Source organism: Hydractinia symbiolongicarpus, chromosome 3, assembly GCF_029227915.1.
Source record: "Hydractinia symbiolongicarpus strain clone_291-10 chromosome 3, HSymV2.1, whole genome shotgun sequence".
Classification (NCBI taxonomy): Eukaryota; Metazoa; Cnidaria; class Hydrozoa; order Anthoathecata; family Hydractiniidae; genus Hydractinia; species Hydractinia symbiolongicarpus.
The window spans coordinates 27,466,003-27,479,973 of NC_079877.1; the positions used below are offsets into that span (position 1 = coordinate 27,466,003).

Genomic DNA, 13,971 nt, shown 5'->3' on the forward strand with positions numbered 1-13,971 from the left:
AGTACTGTGAGGGTCGTCTTTAACCTCTATTTTACGCACCATATTTTTTGCTAAGCCACGGGGACACGAGACAATATTTTCAGGCGATAGTAACAAATTTAATTTTGTTAAAGTCATCCAAAAAATTTAATGTGTCGCCACACATCTGTGCAACAGGTATCATTTCCATCACAACAAAGAAAGAATTCGGTATAATTAATGCCTTCTGATTGGCTGAATACAAAAATGTTGACTTAGAATTGCTGCGGAAAGTAGCCAAAAAGTTTTTTGTTATCAGTTTTTTTTTTTGTTACCTACAACATTTTTTTGTTACCAGTAACAAAATACAAAATCAAATCGATTTGATTTTGTATATGGTTACTGGTAACAAAAGCATACTGTGAGTAACAAATAAATGTAGTGAGCAACACAAACCTGCACTGGCGACTCAAGTTAACATTTTTAGGCGCTAGCAATTAGCATAAATTTGTTACCATCGCCTGAAAAAATTTTCTCGTGTCAACGGGGATTTAATAACGTTTCTCTTTAATAACTGCCTTGTGTTTTTTGTACAATTTTACAAGTGCGTAGTACTGAAACTATATTCAGCAAAAATACGACTTTTGAGTTTAATAAGAATTGCTTAAAGTGAATGATTTCTGTGGAAAACAATACAATATGGGTGCAAAACTTTGACAGGAGTTCATGGATAGTAAATGTGGAGTACAGAAATAACTTTAAGTGACTGAATATGTGGAAGACATTTTATTTCGTTATTATTATCATATTGGCGAGGATACATAGTCGCAAGTTTCTATTTTATAGGAGCTAAAGCAAAAAATGTTTCGAGCAAAGCAATGGCCAGTGACAAGGTTGCGCAAGATGGCCAGAAATTGGTGAATAGAACTACTGTAAGTAAATAAGTTTTCTTCTTTTTGTATGAATTTGTTTTATTAGTGCTGTTTCTGTTGCTGTCTATTTAAACTAATGTCACATACAGATTGTCTGGCTTCTGTTGTCTGTAAAGTATGGCAACAGATTTTTGCTTTTCTCAAGGATGGAAATTTGAAGGTGTCAGTCAAAATAGGGTAGCCTTGCACCAGATTGGTCCAAACTATACAACACTCCTTTCTTAAGAGATAATGCAAAAAGCAAAATATATCTTATATATGAGAGGTTTTTTCTATCAAAATGTATACCAGAACTTTCTTTACACGTCTTTTTTTATCAGAAATACAAAATTTGTGTTTCAATCTTGCTAAAGCTTTGGTATTTTACAGAGAAGACCAAATTGCTGATTGACCAATCGAACTTCCGTCTAAATCACGTTTGTAGTCGTATGAAATTTAGAACTTTCTATACACGTCTTTTTATAAGCAACACAAATATTCGACAAAGGCTCAATGTTTCTTAAGTTTCTGCATTTTACAGAGAAGACCAAATTTTCGTATTTGCTTGCTCAGTTGCTAGTTCAACCAATCGAATTTTGGTTTGACTCACGTTTGTGGTCTCATGAAACTTTAGCTGTTTTTTTTTCATCCCTTTTGTTTACCTTTTTTTTCTTATTTACTCACTCCAGGCCATTACTTACAAGTTGCTTCGTTTTGTATAAATATTTTCCAATCTCGTGTTGCTCATAAGGTGTTACTTATAAAAAAAAAGCTAATAGAACAATATTATTCGAATGTATTTGTACGTTCCACAATTGAAACAATGCCATGTGAATGTTTTCAATTTTTTTATTTCAAAGGAGCAATTAACAGGAGACAAAGAAACAATCAAAGATCTGAAGAATGACATTTCAAATTTGAATGATCTGATCAAAAAAGTGGCAGACAATGTGACGGCAATTGAAGAAACCATCCCAAATTTAAATGCTACCATCCAAGAGGTCAACCAACAGCACGATGCTATTGACGAGATACTGAAAAACAATATCACCAACAATATTGACTATGTCAAATACTTGATAGACAATGCACGCAGCATCGCTGATCACATGCCTGTTGCTATGGAAATTAATTCCAGTTCCGAAGTAATCCTAGATACACCTAAAGCGGCTCATGATCCATCAATCTACAATAAAATATCTTTAGTATTTTCCAGCGAAGGAGATGGCCCACTTTTCTTTATTGGAAATGAGGGTGAATCAACCGGCAGACGACGACGTCAAGCCACAAGCGAGGCTGCAAACAATGGATTTATATCGCTGGAGATTTTGAATAGTCGAGTTGTGTTTAGATTTAAGTTAAATACAGGTCCTGTTATATCAGTTGTCAACCCAAAGAAGATTGAAGAGAAAAGAATAAGATATGCAGACACCCTTTACAAGGTGGTTGCAATAAGGTAAGGTTGTATTGCCTTGAAGACTGATAACTACTGGGCGAAAGTTGTTGGCTTGTCCTTACTCAGAATTCCCATCCGTCTTTAAAACTCATGAAATTTTCTATGAAGTAAATATCCACCTCAATGCACCTCAAATCTTCTCAGCAAAACAAAATTCTTGTGTTTTCTCTTATTTCTAAAAAAGTATTCAATATACATTAATTTTCTGAAAATTTTCATTGCATAGAGCTTTCCTGTTTATTTTGAAATATTTACAAGTGTCTTCATGCAAATTATAAAAAATAACCAAATGAGTTTTATACTACGCGGCAAGAAACTTAATTTTTTTCAATCCTCTTCTAAAAATGTGATTTTCCATTACACACTTCCAGCCTTCCATTTATTGTATGTTGGATAACAACAACAACAACAAAAAGAAAATCAAAATTAAAATATTTTTTTCTACATGATTTTTTTTATTAGACTGTAAAATACCTCCTCAAATTGCCATCAATTTTCTTACAATTGTAAATAAAAAAGGATGGGAAAGCAATGTTTCACCACGCAATTAAAAACACTGACTATTTTTGATGTGTTTTTCGACTATCAGAGTATGATGATATAACAAAGGAATGTTCTTATTTAGAAACTTTGGTTTTGCTAATCTTACAGTCGCCAATGTTGACGACAAAGCAGTTGATGTCAACAGTTTAACCGTCATCAAAGACACCAACATTGTGTCGCCATTGCTTAACCTTGGTAGGAACAGTCGTGTGTACGTAGGCAGTATACCAGATGGTGAAGCTATACCTGTTTCTGCTTTTGAGTCAGGAAGAGACTACAATGGTATGATGGACCAAGTGACCTTTAACGATGAATTGTTAGGTCTTTGGGATTGGAAGGTACTATAATAAAACCACGCCTTTGTATACTTTATTCACTTTCCTCTGTGTCACTCCTTATGTTAGCACTCAAAAAGGAAAAATAGAAAAAACCCGACTAATAGATACCTACGAATGTAGTGTTTATAAACAAGGAGATCATGTAGGAATTATAATTTAAATGAAAGTAGAGATACCTTACGCATTACGGACCTCAGAACTGGGATAGCATTTTTGGGGTAGCATAAGATCCAAGAGGAACTGGAATTAAATTTTAACTTTATTCTTCTAGTTTCATTTCATTTTTGGATGGATTTCTTTGATTATTGTGCTCTGTTGTTTATATTTTCTGCCTACAGAAATGCTTGTGCATGTGCAAAAAGGCCGCAAACTTTTTAACTTTTGTAAACATTGGCAAGTTATCTATAGGTTTTATTGGTATTAAATGTATTCTTTTTTTATGTTGTTTATTGTTGATAATCGAAAAATTTAATTGTACTTTGTGCTTTCTCTGCGTTTATCCATATTATATTATCATCATTTCTATTTATTTACTTTTTTGGTAGAGCGTGAAAAATATCGATGGAGCAGTACGTGGTTCTCGTCCTGTGGACACTGGAGTGTATTGTTTTGACGGCAACGGTTTTGTACAGCTCTACCTCAACCCGTCATCGTACGTTCTTCAAAAAGTCGTTATCGAGTTTTCCACGCTGGAGAAGGATGGGTTGATCTTTCTTGCCATGGACCCACCCAAAACTATAGGGGGAGCAACTAGCCAGGACTCTGTTGTTAGTTTCTATGCTTTGGAAATCCAAGATGGCTACCTCGTGAGCAAATTCGACTATGGTAACGGATTTCAACGAGTCGTTCACACCAAAGGAGGTTTGGTGAATGATGGAAAGAGACATCAACTTTTAATGAAAGCGAGAACGAAAAAGTTCGTTCGCTTTTGGCTTGACACGACAAAGAAGGGAGACAGAATGGATGAGATTGATCTTTCGAAAGACGTTGCACATTCCAAACATCGTGTCACAGAAGTTTACGTTGGTGGTACACCAATGAGGGGATACCTCCCTAATCCGTAAGTTATTATAGCCAATGGAAATGAGAAAAGGAATACACCTTTACTGAATTAGTTTTATTTGATGTACCACTACTATTTTCTCAACTTTGTGAAACAAAATAAATGTGATTTTTGAAATCCTCACCTGGAACTTGATAAAATGTGAAATCTTTAGATTCATACAGCAAACAAACAACCTGTTACAACAGATTTTTTAATTTTGCACTAATTAACCACTGCTTAAAACAGAAGCTTAATATTACAAGTCAAAAATTAAGAAGATTTTGACCGTAACATTGATACACCAAATCAGCCTTTTCACATGTCTAAAATTTTTAAAAAAAATCAATTTGGTAAAAGGGTATTTATCGGGAATTTATGTTTGCATTTGAAAGCTCGATAATTATTGAAAATTACGAGTTTTTTTTTTGCGATAATTTTTTCTAATCTTGCGACAAATAAAAAATACAGTGAAACCTTTATTGCGGACACCTCTCTACAACGGACCCTCATAATCAAATCTCTATGTAGCAGGCACTTTATAGTAAACACTTCTATAGCGGATGTCATTTTTTTCCCGATAGAGTCCGCTATGGGAGGTTTCACCGCATAGCTTACCCAAGCTGATAATCTCACTCCACATGACAATCAGAGACCGTACTTTTAACTTCTTCCTTTTTTTTTGAGGGTCGAGAGGGGCGTGGTATTTTACCATATCATATTAACAATAACCTTTTTGTTTTAATTGCGGTATTAGTTTGAGATTTTAAAACTTTTTTTTTCTATTATAAGAAAATGTGAAATACCATTATATCAGTTCGGACGGCCGCTTATTTTTCTTTCCTTGTATATATAAGTACACTCCGGAATAACTCAAACCCAGCCAATCAGATCCAATTTTCTTTTGTTACCATAGCAACATCACAACAAAGGGGTTCATTGGCTGTGTTGGTAGCACTACTGTTAAAGGAAGTGTGAACATGAATGGTGTTCTTACGTTTACTAACTACAGACAAGGATACAAACCACCTGTAAGTATAGCGGGGATATAGTCAAATAACAAATGCTGTATTTCTGTGGAAATAAAAAATGAAATAAAGACGGCGTTTATTTGTACAGGAATAATTCATTAAGAACTCTGTTTATGTCAATCTTTTATACAATCCTACGGGGTTAACCCTGTTTATGCTATACTTTATCAGATATTCTGCAAGAAAGGCACCCCCCTTCCAATATATATACTAGTCGATAAAGCCCGTGGAAAAATCCACTGAGGCAGGATAAAAAAAAATCGTCATTTGAATTTCACAAATAAAATTAGAGCCTTGTTTTCACGTTGCCTCTATTGTGCAGAGCTTAAAGCTTTTTTGAAATTTTTTGAAATTTGTATACCTGTCGACCACCTCGTTTCCAAGTTATTTGGTCTCGAAGTTTTAAGTGCACTGTAAGAGCTTCATTAACTTAAATTAGGATATTGACGTTAAAAGAGTGATTTTGACGTCGCGCCGTAACGTCAGAATATTTAACGTTTGAGACATAAGATTTTCGGCTACAGACTCTGTATTATTATAAGAAATTGGTTTGGTTGTGCTGAAGAAAATTCGTGAAACAATTTGAAGGAATTTTCGTTTGTACTTTACACTTGTTTTTGCTTGTAATCTTCATTGATTTTCTCTGCTTTTACAGATTGGTCATTCAGCTTCGTTTCCAACATCTTCATCCTACCTCACTGTGCCTGCATGTGATTTACGGCCAAGCACGCCGTTTGGTTTTAGTTTCCAAACCTACGAAAAAGATGGCATGTTATTCTACGCTCAGGAGAAGGTGATTTGTTATTTACTTTTTATTTATTTTTTGTTTACTCTATTATCACTGCACTTAAATAAGTTGATTAATTTCCGCGAATTTTGTCTATATTCGCGATTTGTCAACGCGAAAATTCCAGAAAAGTGTAATTCGCAAAATTAATATACGCAAAAAACTCTCTCGAAATTTCTGAAATAATATTTGTTTTCTAGTTTTTCACAGTAAATTTTTGTGTTTTGGAAGTACATAAAAATAATTGGCCATCCTTTAGGACTAACGGCTACTTTTTCTCAAAATAAATAAGAATTGCGTAAATTGTGCAAGGTTCGTGTAAAATCTCAGAATTATTCATTCGCGTTAAAAAAAGCTTCGCGAAGATTGTAACACTACTGATTCATAAAAATTAATATTCGCGAAGTGCATTTTTTTTTAAAGTTGATTCTCCTTGTTAATTTGTTGTCAAAATTTTCATTGTGTTTTGTAGGATTCGTCGCTTCAAATTTCGTTGGTGGATGGGCAGATCAAAGCAAATTTGGTAATAAACGGCGAACCAAGTGCGACATTGACAACGAACGTTATGAGTGGTTTCTCTGACGGACAGTGGCATGCCCTGTCGTTATATGTCGAAGAAATCAGGTGTGTGTGAGCATTGTGTATAGCTAGCACTAGAAATTGGCAGTGATACAGATTTTAATTGCATCTCTAACCTATTAATGACTGGTAAAAATCTAGTATTGTTGAAAACTTGTTGGAAAATCAACCTTGAACTATCTGACGTGTGATACACCACCAAATTAAATAGACGCCAAACAAAATTTTTTCGCCTCACCGCCAAATTAAATCCGCGACAAAATGTCTATAAGTTGTATGAGATAATATAAACCAACATTGAATTCAACTAAATACCTTTTTTCTAGCAATCTTCTCTACCTTGGCACGGACAAAGAGTACGTTCGAACAAAGGCGAGTTTGCTACAACCTGAGGTGGTTTTTAACAATTCCATGTCACTTGGTGGAAGAGGTGTTGAATCGAATGGTTTTGTGGGAAACATTCGTCAGGTGTATTGTTCGGAAATGTAAGTATGTCACATTGTAGTCTTCACCTTCGTGAAACAAGGGAATGTTTTATGCAATGTTTTAACGTTGTTTTTTTTCATGATTTGTTTCGCAGGGAAGTAGATTTGTCTAATGCTGAGTTATATAATGAAACTGTTGTCGGTAGCTTGACATTGATTGCTCCCATACCGCTGGAACCACCGAACGTACCGACCACGATGCCCCCAACCACCTTTCCTTCGCCTGGACCCATAAAGCCTATCTCTACCCAGACACCTGGTGCAAACTTATCGACCACTGCACCAAAATTTAGTACGAAGTTAATTCAAAAAGACACCACTGCACCTATCGCAATAACATCAGCCCCCTCGAAAACGACCACTTTGTCAACAACAACTACTTCACAAAAAAAAACGACCGATGCCCTATCTACAACGACCGCTGTCCCAATAACAACGACCGCTACTTCAACAACAACAACGACCGCTACTTCAACAACTACAACGACCGCTCCTTCAAAAACAATGACCGCAGCCCCAACTACGACTACTCCACCAACAACATCGACTGCTGTCCCAATCACAACAACCGCCCCTTCGATAATAACAACTGCTGCCTCAACTACAGCGACTACACCACCAACAACATCGACCGACGCTCCAATAACAACGACCACTTCATCAACAACAGTAACCACAACACAGCTGCTAACGACGACAACACTACAAGCAACTACATTTGAAGAAACCACAACTCCTGAAACAACTAGAACTACTAAACCGGCTATAAACACAACCTTGGATACGACTTTAACCTCACCTACCGTCAACGAAACGACAACAATAACAGCGAGACCTAACACGACGCAAGCCGATCTTTTGACATCGACGCCATCCATAACTAAGGCAACAAATAACGCTACCGCCTCTACGTCATCAACAGTTTTGAGAAACACAACTAACTCACTCTCTACGTCTGTCGCCACTATAAATGCAACAACAACAGTCGTTTCCACGTCAACCACGGGAAAATCCATAACCAACCCGAATACTACAACTGTGCAGTTTAGCAGTACCACTGTGATTGAACTACTTCCATCAACTACTGCAGCGCCAAAGCCAACATGTAAATCGAGACTTACGCCGTTACTGGATGCTATTGGTTTCGGCATGAATACTGAGAGCTTCGTAGAGTTTGTTGTACAAACGGGAAAGCTTGCTTCAAAGTAGGAAAACTCTCTTCATTTTTTTTATTTATTTGTTTATTTGTTGTTGTTTTTTTGTTTTATAAGTTTTGACCAAAGTAAAAGTGATAAAATAGAATCGACTTATTATTATAAAGGTCAAACCATATTCGAGTCTTTCTTGTACTTTTGCATCTGATATTTACATTTTAATACAAGGTGACTAGACATTATAGTGGAATTATAATTTAGTTACTTTTTTTACTTCTTTCCTCGAATATTGATGTAATTACAAAAATATATATTTATTTATTTATTTTTACTTCCATTCAGGGTTTCTTAACTATTTCGTGTAATTTTTACCTATCCTTAGCTTCATGTTCAATACAATCATCTCTTATCAATAGGTCTCAATATGAGTTCAACTTCTACACATTGGAACCTGATGGTATACTGCTTACAGTCAACATGAAGACCCAGTATGATTACGAGGCTGTATGTTTGAACAACGGCAAGATAACATATTTATTCAATGCTGGTACTGGTGCTATGGTGATCACTAGTAAGACGACATACAACGATGGAAAATGGCACAAAGTGACCACGAGACGTGCGAAGAAAGAAGGTAAGGAATTTAAGCTGATATGAAACACGTTTGATAAGTGATAAGCCGTTTAGTGTGTCCTATAGGATTCTTAGGGGTGGTTTACAAATCCAAAATCGCACATTAAATTCTTTGACATCTAAATATGTGTTATCGTAAAATATCGTTTTTTCGCTGAATTGAAAATATTTTGAACTTAAAAAGGAATCAATTTCCTTTTTGGCGTCTCAGGGAGGAAGGGAGACGGAGTTAAAATCCAAACGTTGAATTGATTTTTTGCGTGTACTTTTTTGATTTGTGAGTTATCCTTAAGATACATGTCTGTAGGAAACTTTGGCTCGAGTTTTAGATGCTACTAACCAGTGAATATTGACAAAATAAAGCAACTTATCAGTAGTTAGTATAAATTAAAGATTAATAAATATTTCGAAAGCCATTACCAGCTGTTATGTTATGAATATAACGCACGAAGAATAGCCCAAATAATTCCGAATTCCGTCTTTCAGACCATCCTTTGTGCTTTATATATAGGAAGATTACTGTACAATGTACTGTCAAAGCTGAGCCAGTTGCTTGTATTTGCATTGTCTTTTTGTACGTGCATGAGTTGTGAATGGTGAATTGACTAAAATAACAAGCGATGGACAATAACTGGCCAGGATTTAATGCCAAGTTTTCTTTCAGCATAAGTAAGCGAAAATAGTGAAATCCCTCTCGAGTTTTTGTGTCTTTACTAATCTGTGTTGTTTATTTTAGGTTTTTTGACGGTTGACGACAAATTAATTGAAACGAAAGCATCACTTGGTGGTGCAACAGGGGTGAATGGTATCAATCGTATATTTTTTGGTGGAGCTCCTACTGAAGAAATTCTTTCGAGACGTATACCTGTAAGTTTAACTTTTGATTCATTTTTTCTCCTGCCAGGAATGCCACACCTTCTTAGGAACGAAAATTTTCGGACACAAGAACTTTTTTTTTGTCCGTCCGAAATATGTCCGAAAATTTTGGTTTTTCTAATTTTTTTAAAAAAGGACCAGTGTATAGAAATTATAAATAGGGTAATCAGAAAATCAATAAAAACTGCATTGAACTTTTTTTTGTGTCCGCTAATTTTTCCACCAATTTTTTTTTGGCCCAAACATTTTCTGCCGAAAATTTTGTTCTTAATGGAAATTTTCTATATAACTTACAAATTGGACCCTAAATTTGATTTCTTCTAAAATCTCCTGGAATTCTTTTTTTTTCTTTGTTTCTAAGTTGTTGCAAAGAAAACTTTAAGACATTAACAGCGACTGGCTGGCTTGTGGTAAAGCGTTCGCCTCCAGTGCGAAAGGTCTTGGGTTAAAACCCGACTTAGTCATGCCAGAGACTATAAAAGTGTGAATTGATCCTTTTTTGCTTAACGTTCAGAGTGAGAATAGAGTTACATCTTGGCTGTTAGCTCAAATAGAAAGCTTTACATGCACTAGGACTCTCCTTGATAACAGTTCTATTAGGAACTGAAGAGGCTATCCTTGGTAAATGATAGTAATAATAATAAGAACACGTTAGTATCATTAGCAAAATGCTGAAAGAAGCTTCTTTTTTTTTAGAAAATTTGTTTTATAAAGTAACTTTAGGTGATCTTGATATTCCGCACCAAAACAATTCTTTCTTGTTGCAATGACCGTTGTCTGTATCACGTTCTTTTGTTCTAGAAATCAAGCCTTGTACCTTTGAAAGGTGGTATGAGAGGATTTAAGTTGTTTGATGAAGCCCTCGTACCCGCCTTAAAGAAGGGCGTGACAGATGCATACGATGGATTGAGTATCACAGATGCAGTATCTGTTGGTGAAGAAGGTGGATACCTTGCTAAGCACAGTAAGTACTATATTATATTGTCTATACGTATCTGGATTGAGGGCAAATTTTAGCGAGCTTCCACCCTATTTATGGTATGTTTTTTTGGGGTATTAAATATTGGGTGATGGGGGTGGATTTTTCTACCTTAAACAACTTCGTATTGGGTTGGGCACTTTTGATGGGAAAATTTTTCATGAACCATTTTGACATGACGTCAGGGAACATTAGGGATTTTACACAATTTTAGCCAACCTTGCTGATTTGGTATTCATAAAGTTGATAAAAGTATATCGCATTTGCTATTTATGGCTAGAAGATTTTGTGTGTGGTCTAGCATGACCTGGTTTTTGCCGGTAAACAAGCAATGGCTAAAGTAATAGGGACTAGATGTCATGCCCATGGAAAAACCCATTTAGGTAGAAGAGCAATGAAATTGAATATTTTGAAGTCGCCAGCAATGACCGGCCATGTATCAAAATCTTTTCTCAAAATTGCTTTGACCGATACTTCTTTTGTGTTGAGCCTGAAAAGCTGATAAAAAAATATATAGGACCCTGTTTTTCAGAAACAGTTAAGGAGATATTGGGATTTATAGGCTTCTGATGACGTCATCAACTTGTCAATTCCGAAATGCTTAGGCTGACCTTGGGAAATTGGTTCCGTTTTAGTCTCATGTAGTCACTAGTTGCACACGCTGGAGATGACGTCAGTTACTTCCATCAATTGAGGAAATAAAAACTGATATAATGTATATCAGGAACCTCAAAATGTAAATAACTGAATGAGAGGTCTTCCATGTTATTGCGTCTTCACGGTGCAAACAATTTTATCTTTCTATTTTAGAAACCTTTAGAATTGGTCAGAATTTTAAGATTGCTTTAGACGTCCGGTCACGGAACAAGACCGGTTACATCTTTTATGCGTTTGGTGGTGGCGATTGGTTGTCTTTATTTATCGAGAATGACGGAAAAATAACAGCTGATTGCAATAATGGCGGAGGAAAGTTTGCGGTAACCGTAGATCCGGCTTTCTCAATTTGCAATGGTCAATTTCATAGTATACTCTTAGAGAAGGTTTCAAAGAAATTGACGTTAACTGTGGACGGCGTGACAGCGACGTTTACGACAGGAAAGAGTTCGACGTCGGCCGATACTAAGTCGCCGTTATATTTTGGTGGAATTCCTGGTGAGTGAAATATTTGTTTTATTCGGTCTGTAACAATGTATTCGATATTTAACGGTACAAATGAATAATCATTTCTTAGAAGGAATTTCTTAAAATGTTTTCCTGAAAGTGTTAAAATTAAAAATGGTTGATTCTATAGTTTACTGATATGCTCATCGAATTCCTCCGTACACAAATGAACTCATGCTTTTCATAGCCATCCAGAGCCATTAGCTTTGCCTGACTTTGTGTATTCTTAGGGAATGTCTAAATTTTGCATTCCTTGTATCAGTAAATCAATAAATTTCATTGGCTTGTTGTTTATGCTTAGCATCGTCTCATCCGCGAAATTACAACACATTTTCCGGATGTATCACGGCCATCAAAGTCAACGATAAATCTATCAATTTCGATTCGGAAGTAACCGTTTTCGGTGCAGCTATGCGTGGTTGTGCGGATATAGTTTGATTCCTTTTAGCTCTTTTAGCGCCTAATACGAATATTATCTGCTTTAATTTTAGAGCATTTTTTTAAAAAAAATTTGTAACGTTTTTGATTTGCTTTGCGACTAAATTTGTATTTTTGTCTTAATCAAGCTGAAATTTTAAATGGCACTTGGGCTGAAACTCGAGCAATTTCGAAGTTTGCAAAATTCTTGTTAAGCAATTTCAGATTCAGAAATATAATTTTTTACATCCTGCATTTTTACATCTCTTTTTATTTTATTTTTGCTTTTTATTTTTACATACTATATTTTAATAAATGTTAGTTGCGTAATATTTATATTTTTATAAATATAATTTATTTTTGCATCAATTTTATATGTGTAAATCTATGAAGAACAACGACTTGTCAATAACTTATTTCCATTAATGTCATTATATTGTTCCGAAAAAAACAATGATACCTGGCGATGGGTTGTTGTAGAAATAGTGCAGCCATCTTTTATTGCTCCTCTTAATTCAAGAGTACAAAAATTGTCGCTTTTCCTATTAACGGCTAAATATTTTTATGGAATTTAGGCCTACTTTGTGATGGAGGGATGAGCGCCTGCGTTTTTTAAAACCAGCAGTGTTGTGATAAAAGATAAAATTATATTTAAGGTCGGAAAGTTATGCAAAAGTTAATTGCGACTATATAAAAATAGTGTTTTTAATGGGCAATTCCCAAAAAGCCACTAAAAATTAAGAGAAATTTGCAGTGTTTTTTTGTGCTGTGTTTTACTTATAATGAACACTCAAAAGAGAAAAAGAAATGTCCATTTAGCGCAAATTAAAGTGGCATTTCTTTACATTTTCTGCCAACCTTTCATTCTCAGCAATGTTGTTTCCTGCTTCGTGACATGCTTTATTGCTAACATACATCCCATTTAATCTTTGTTGACGCGACAGTACACGATCAATTTAAACGGAACAGTATAAATTGGCATTTTTCCATCTAATTTAATCTGTAGGAGGATTCTATCATATATTTGAACGAATAAAACACACCTTACACGACCTTGACACTGCGGCTGTCATATTTACAGCAGTAAAAAGAAGTAACCGAACAATCTAGACAAAACTTACAACGTAAAAGTTCTACATTGTTAGGCAAGTTTAGATTCATGTTACCATCGATACTTCTATCAAACATAGGAAGATCAAGAAAAATCATCAACATTCTTTTGATGTTTATAAAACACCAGTTGCCACGAAAAAAGTAACGCGATAGCCTAACAATTTCGTGACGTATTGTATCGCAAATTGTATCCACTTGCAATGATCATTTTTAAGCTTAAAAGTTGTTCTTACTAATAAATACGTGTTTACACCGTTTTACGTTTTTGAGCACGATTGTCAAAACGTTCTAATGTCAATAGGCAACTAAAATTCGAAATATTTTATCCTGCAAGGGCTTTTTTGTTATTTATAACTCGATTCACCGAATTCAGTCCATAATAAGAATTAAAATCATGCAATGGCCAAATCAAATCCACGCCAATTTTTCTTTGACTAACACATAGGTGAAACACATTTGGGAAGTGAAATGCACTATTACATAACACAGAAGATAATGAAATGAAAAA

General features: G+C 35.2%; 1 protein-coding gene across 2 annotated transcripts in view; it reads left to right on the plus strand.

Annotated features, from left to right (window-relative positions):
* Positions 1–13,345, plus strand: part of LOC130636585 (laminin subunit alpha-like) — a 44,247-nt gene extending 30,902 nt beyond the window's left edge. Inside the window, exons 40-53 of one of the 2 annotated variants that reach the window (XM_057446347.1) lie at positions 805–890; positions 1,730–2,325; positions 2,951–3,206; positions 3,752–4,266; positions 5,165–5,279; positions 5,935–6,072; positions 6,539–6,690; positions 6,972–7,130; positions 7,226–8,335; positions 8,701–8,918; positions 9,654–9,784; positions 10,595–10,757; positions 11,583–11,924; positions 12,235–13,345. In XM_057446347.1, coding sequence (XP_057302330.1) covers positions 805–890; positions 1,730–2,325; positions 2,951–3,206; positions 3,752–4,266; positions 5,165–5,279; positions 5,935–6,072; positions 6,539–6,690; positions 6,972–7,130; positions 7,226–8,335; positions 8,701–8,918; positions 9,654–9,784; positions 10,595–10,757; positions 11,583–11,924; positions 12,235–12,371 — 4,118 coding nt within the window. In that variant the 3' untranslated portion in view covers positions 12,372–13,345. The remainder of the gene's footprint in view (positions 1–804; positions 891–1,729; positions 2,326–2,950; positions 3,207–3,751; positions 4,267–5,164; positions 5,280–5,934; positions 6,073–6,538; positions 6,691–6,971; positions 7,131–7,225; positions 8,336–8,700; positions 8,919–9,653; positions 9,785–10,594; positions 10,758–11,582; positions 11,925–12,234) is intronic. The other variant, XM_057446348.1, reaches the window with a different exon arrangement.
* The last annotated feature ends 626 nt before the right edge of the window (positions 13,346–13,971 follow it).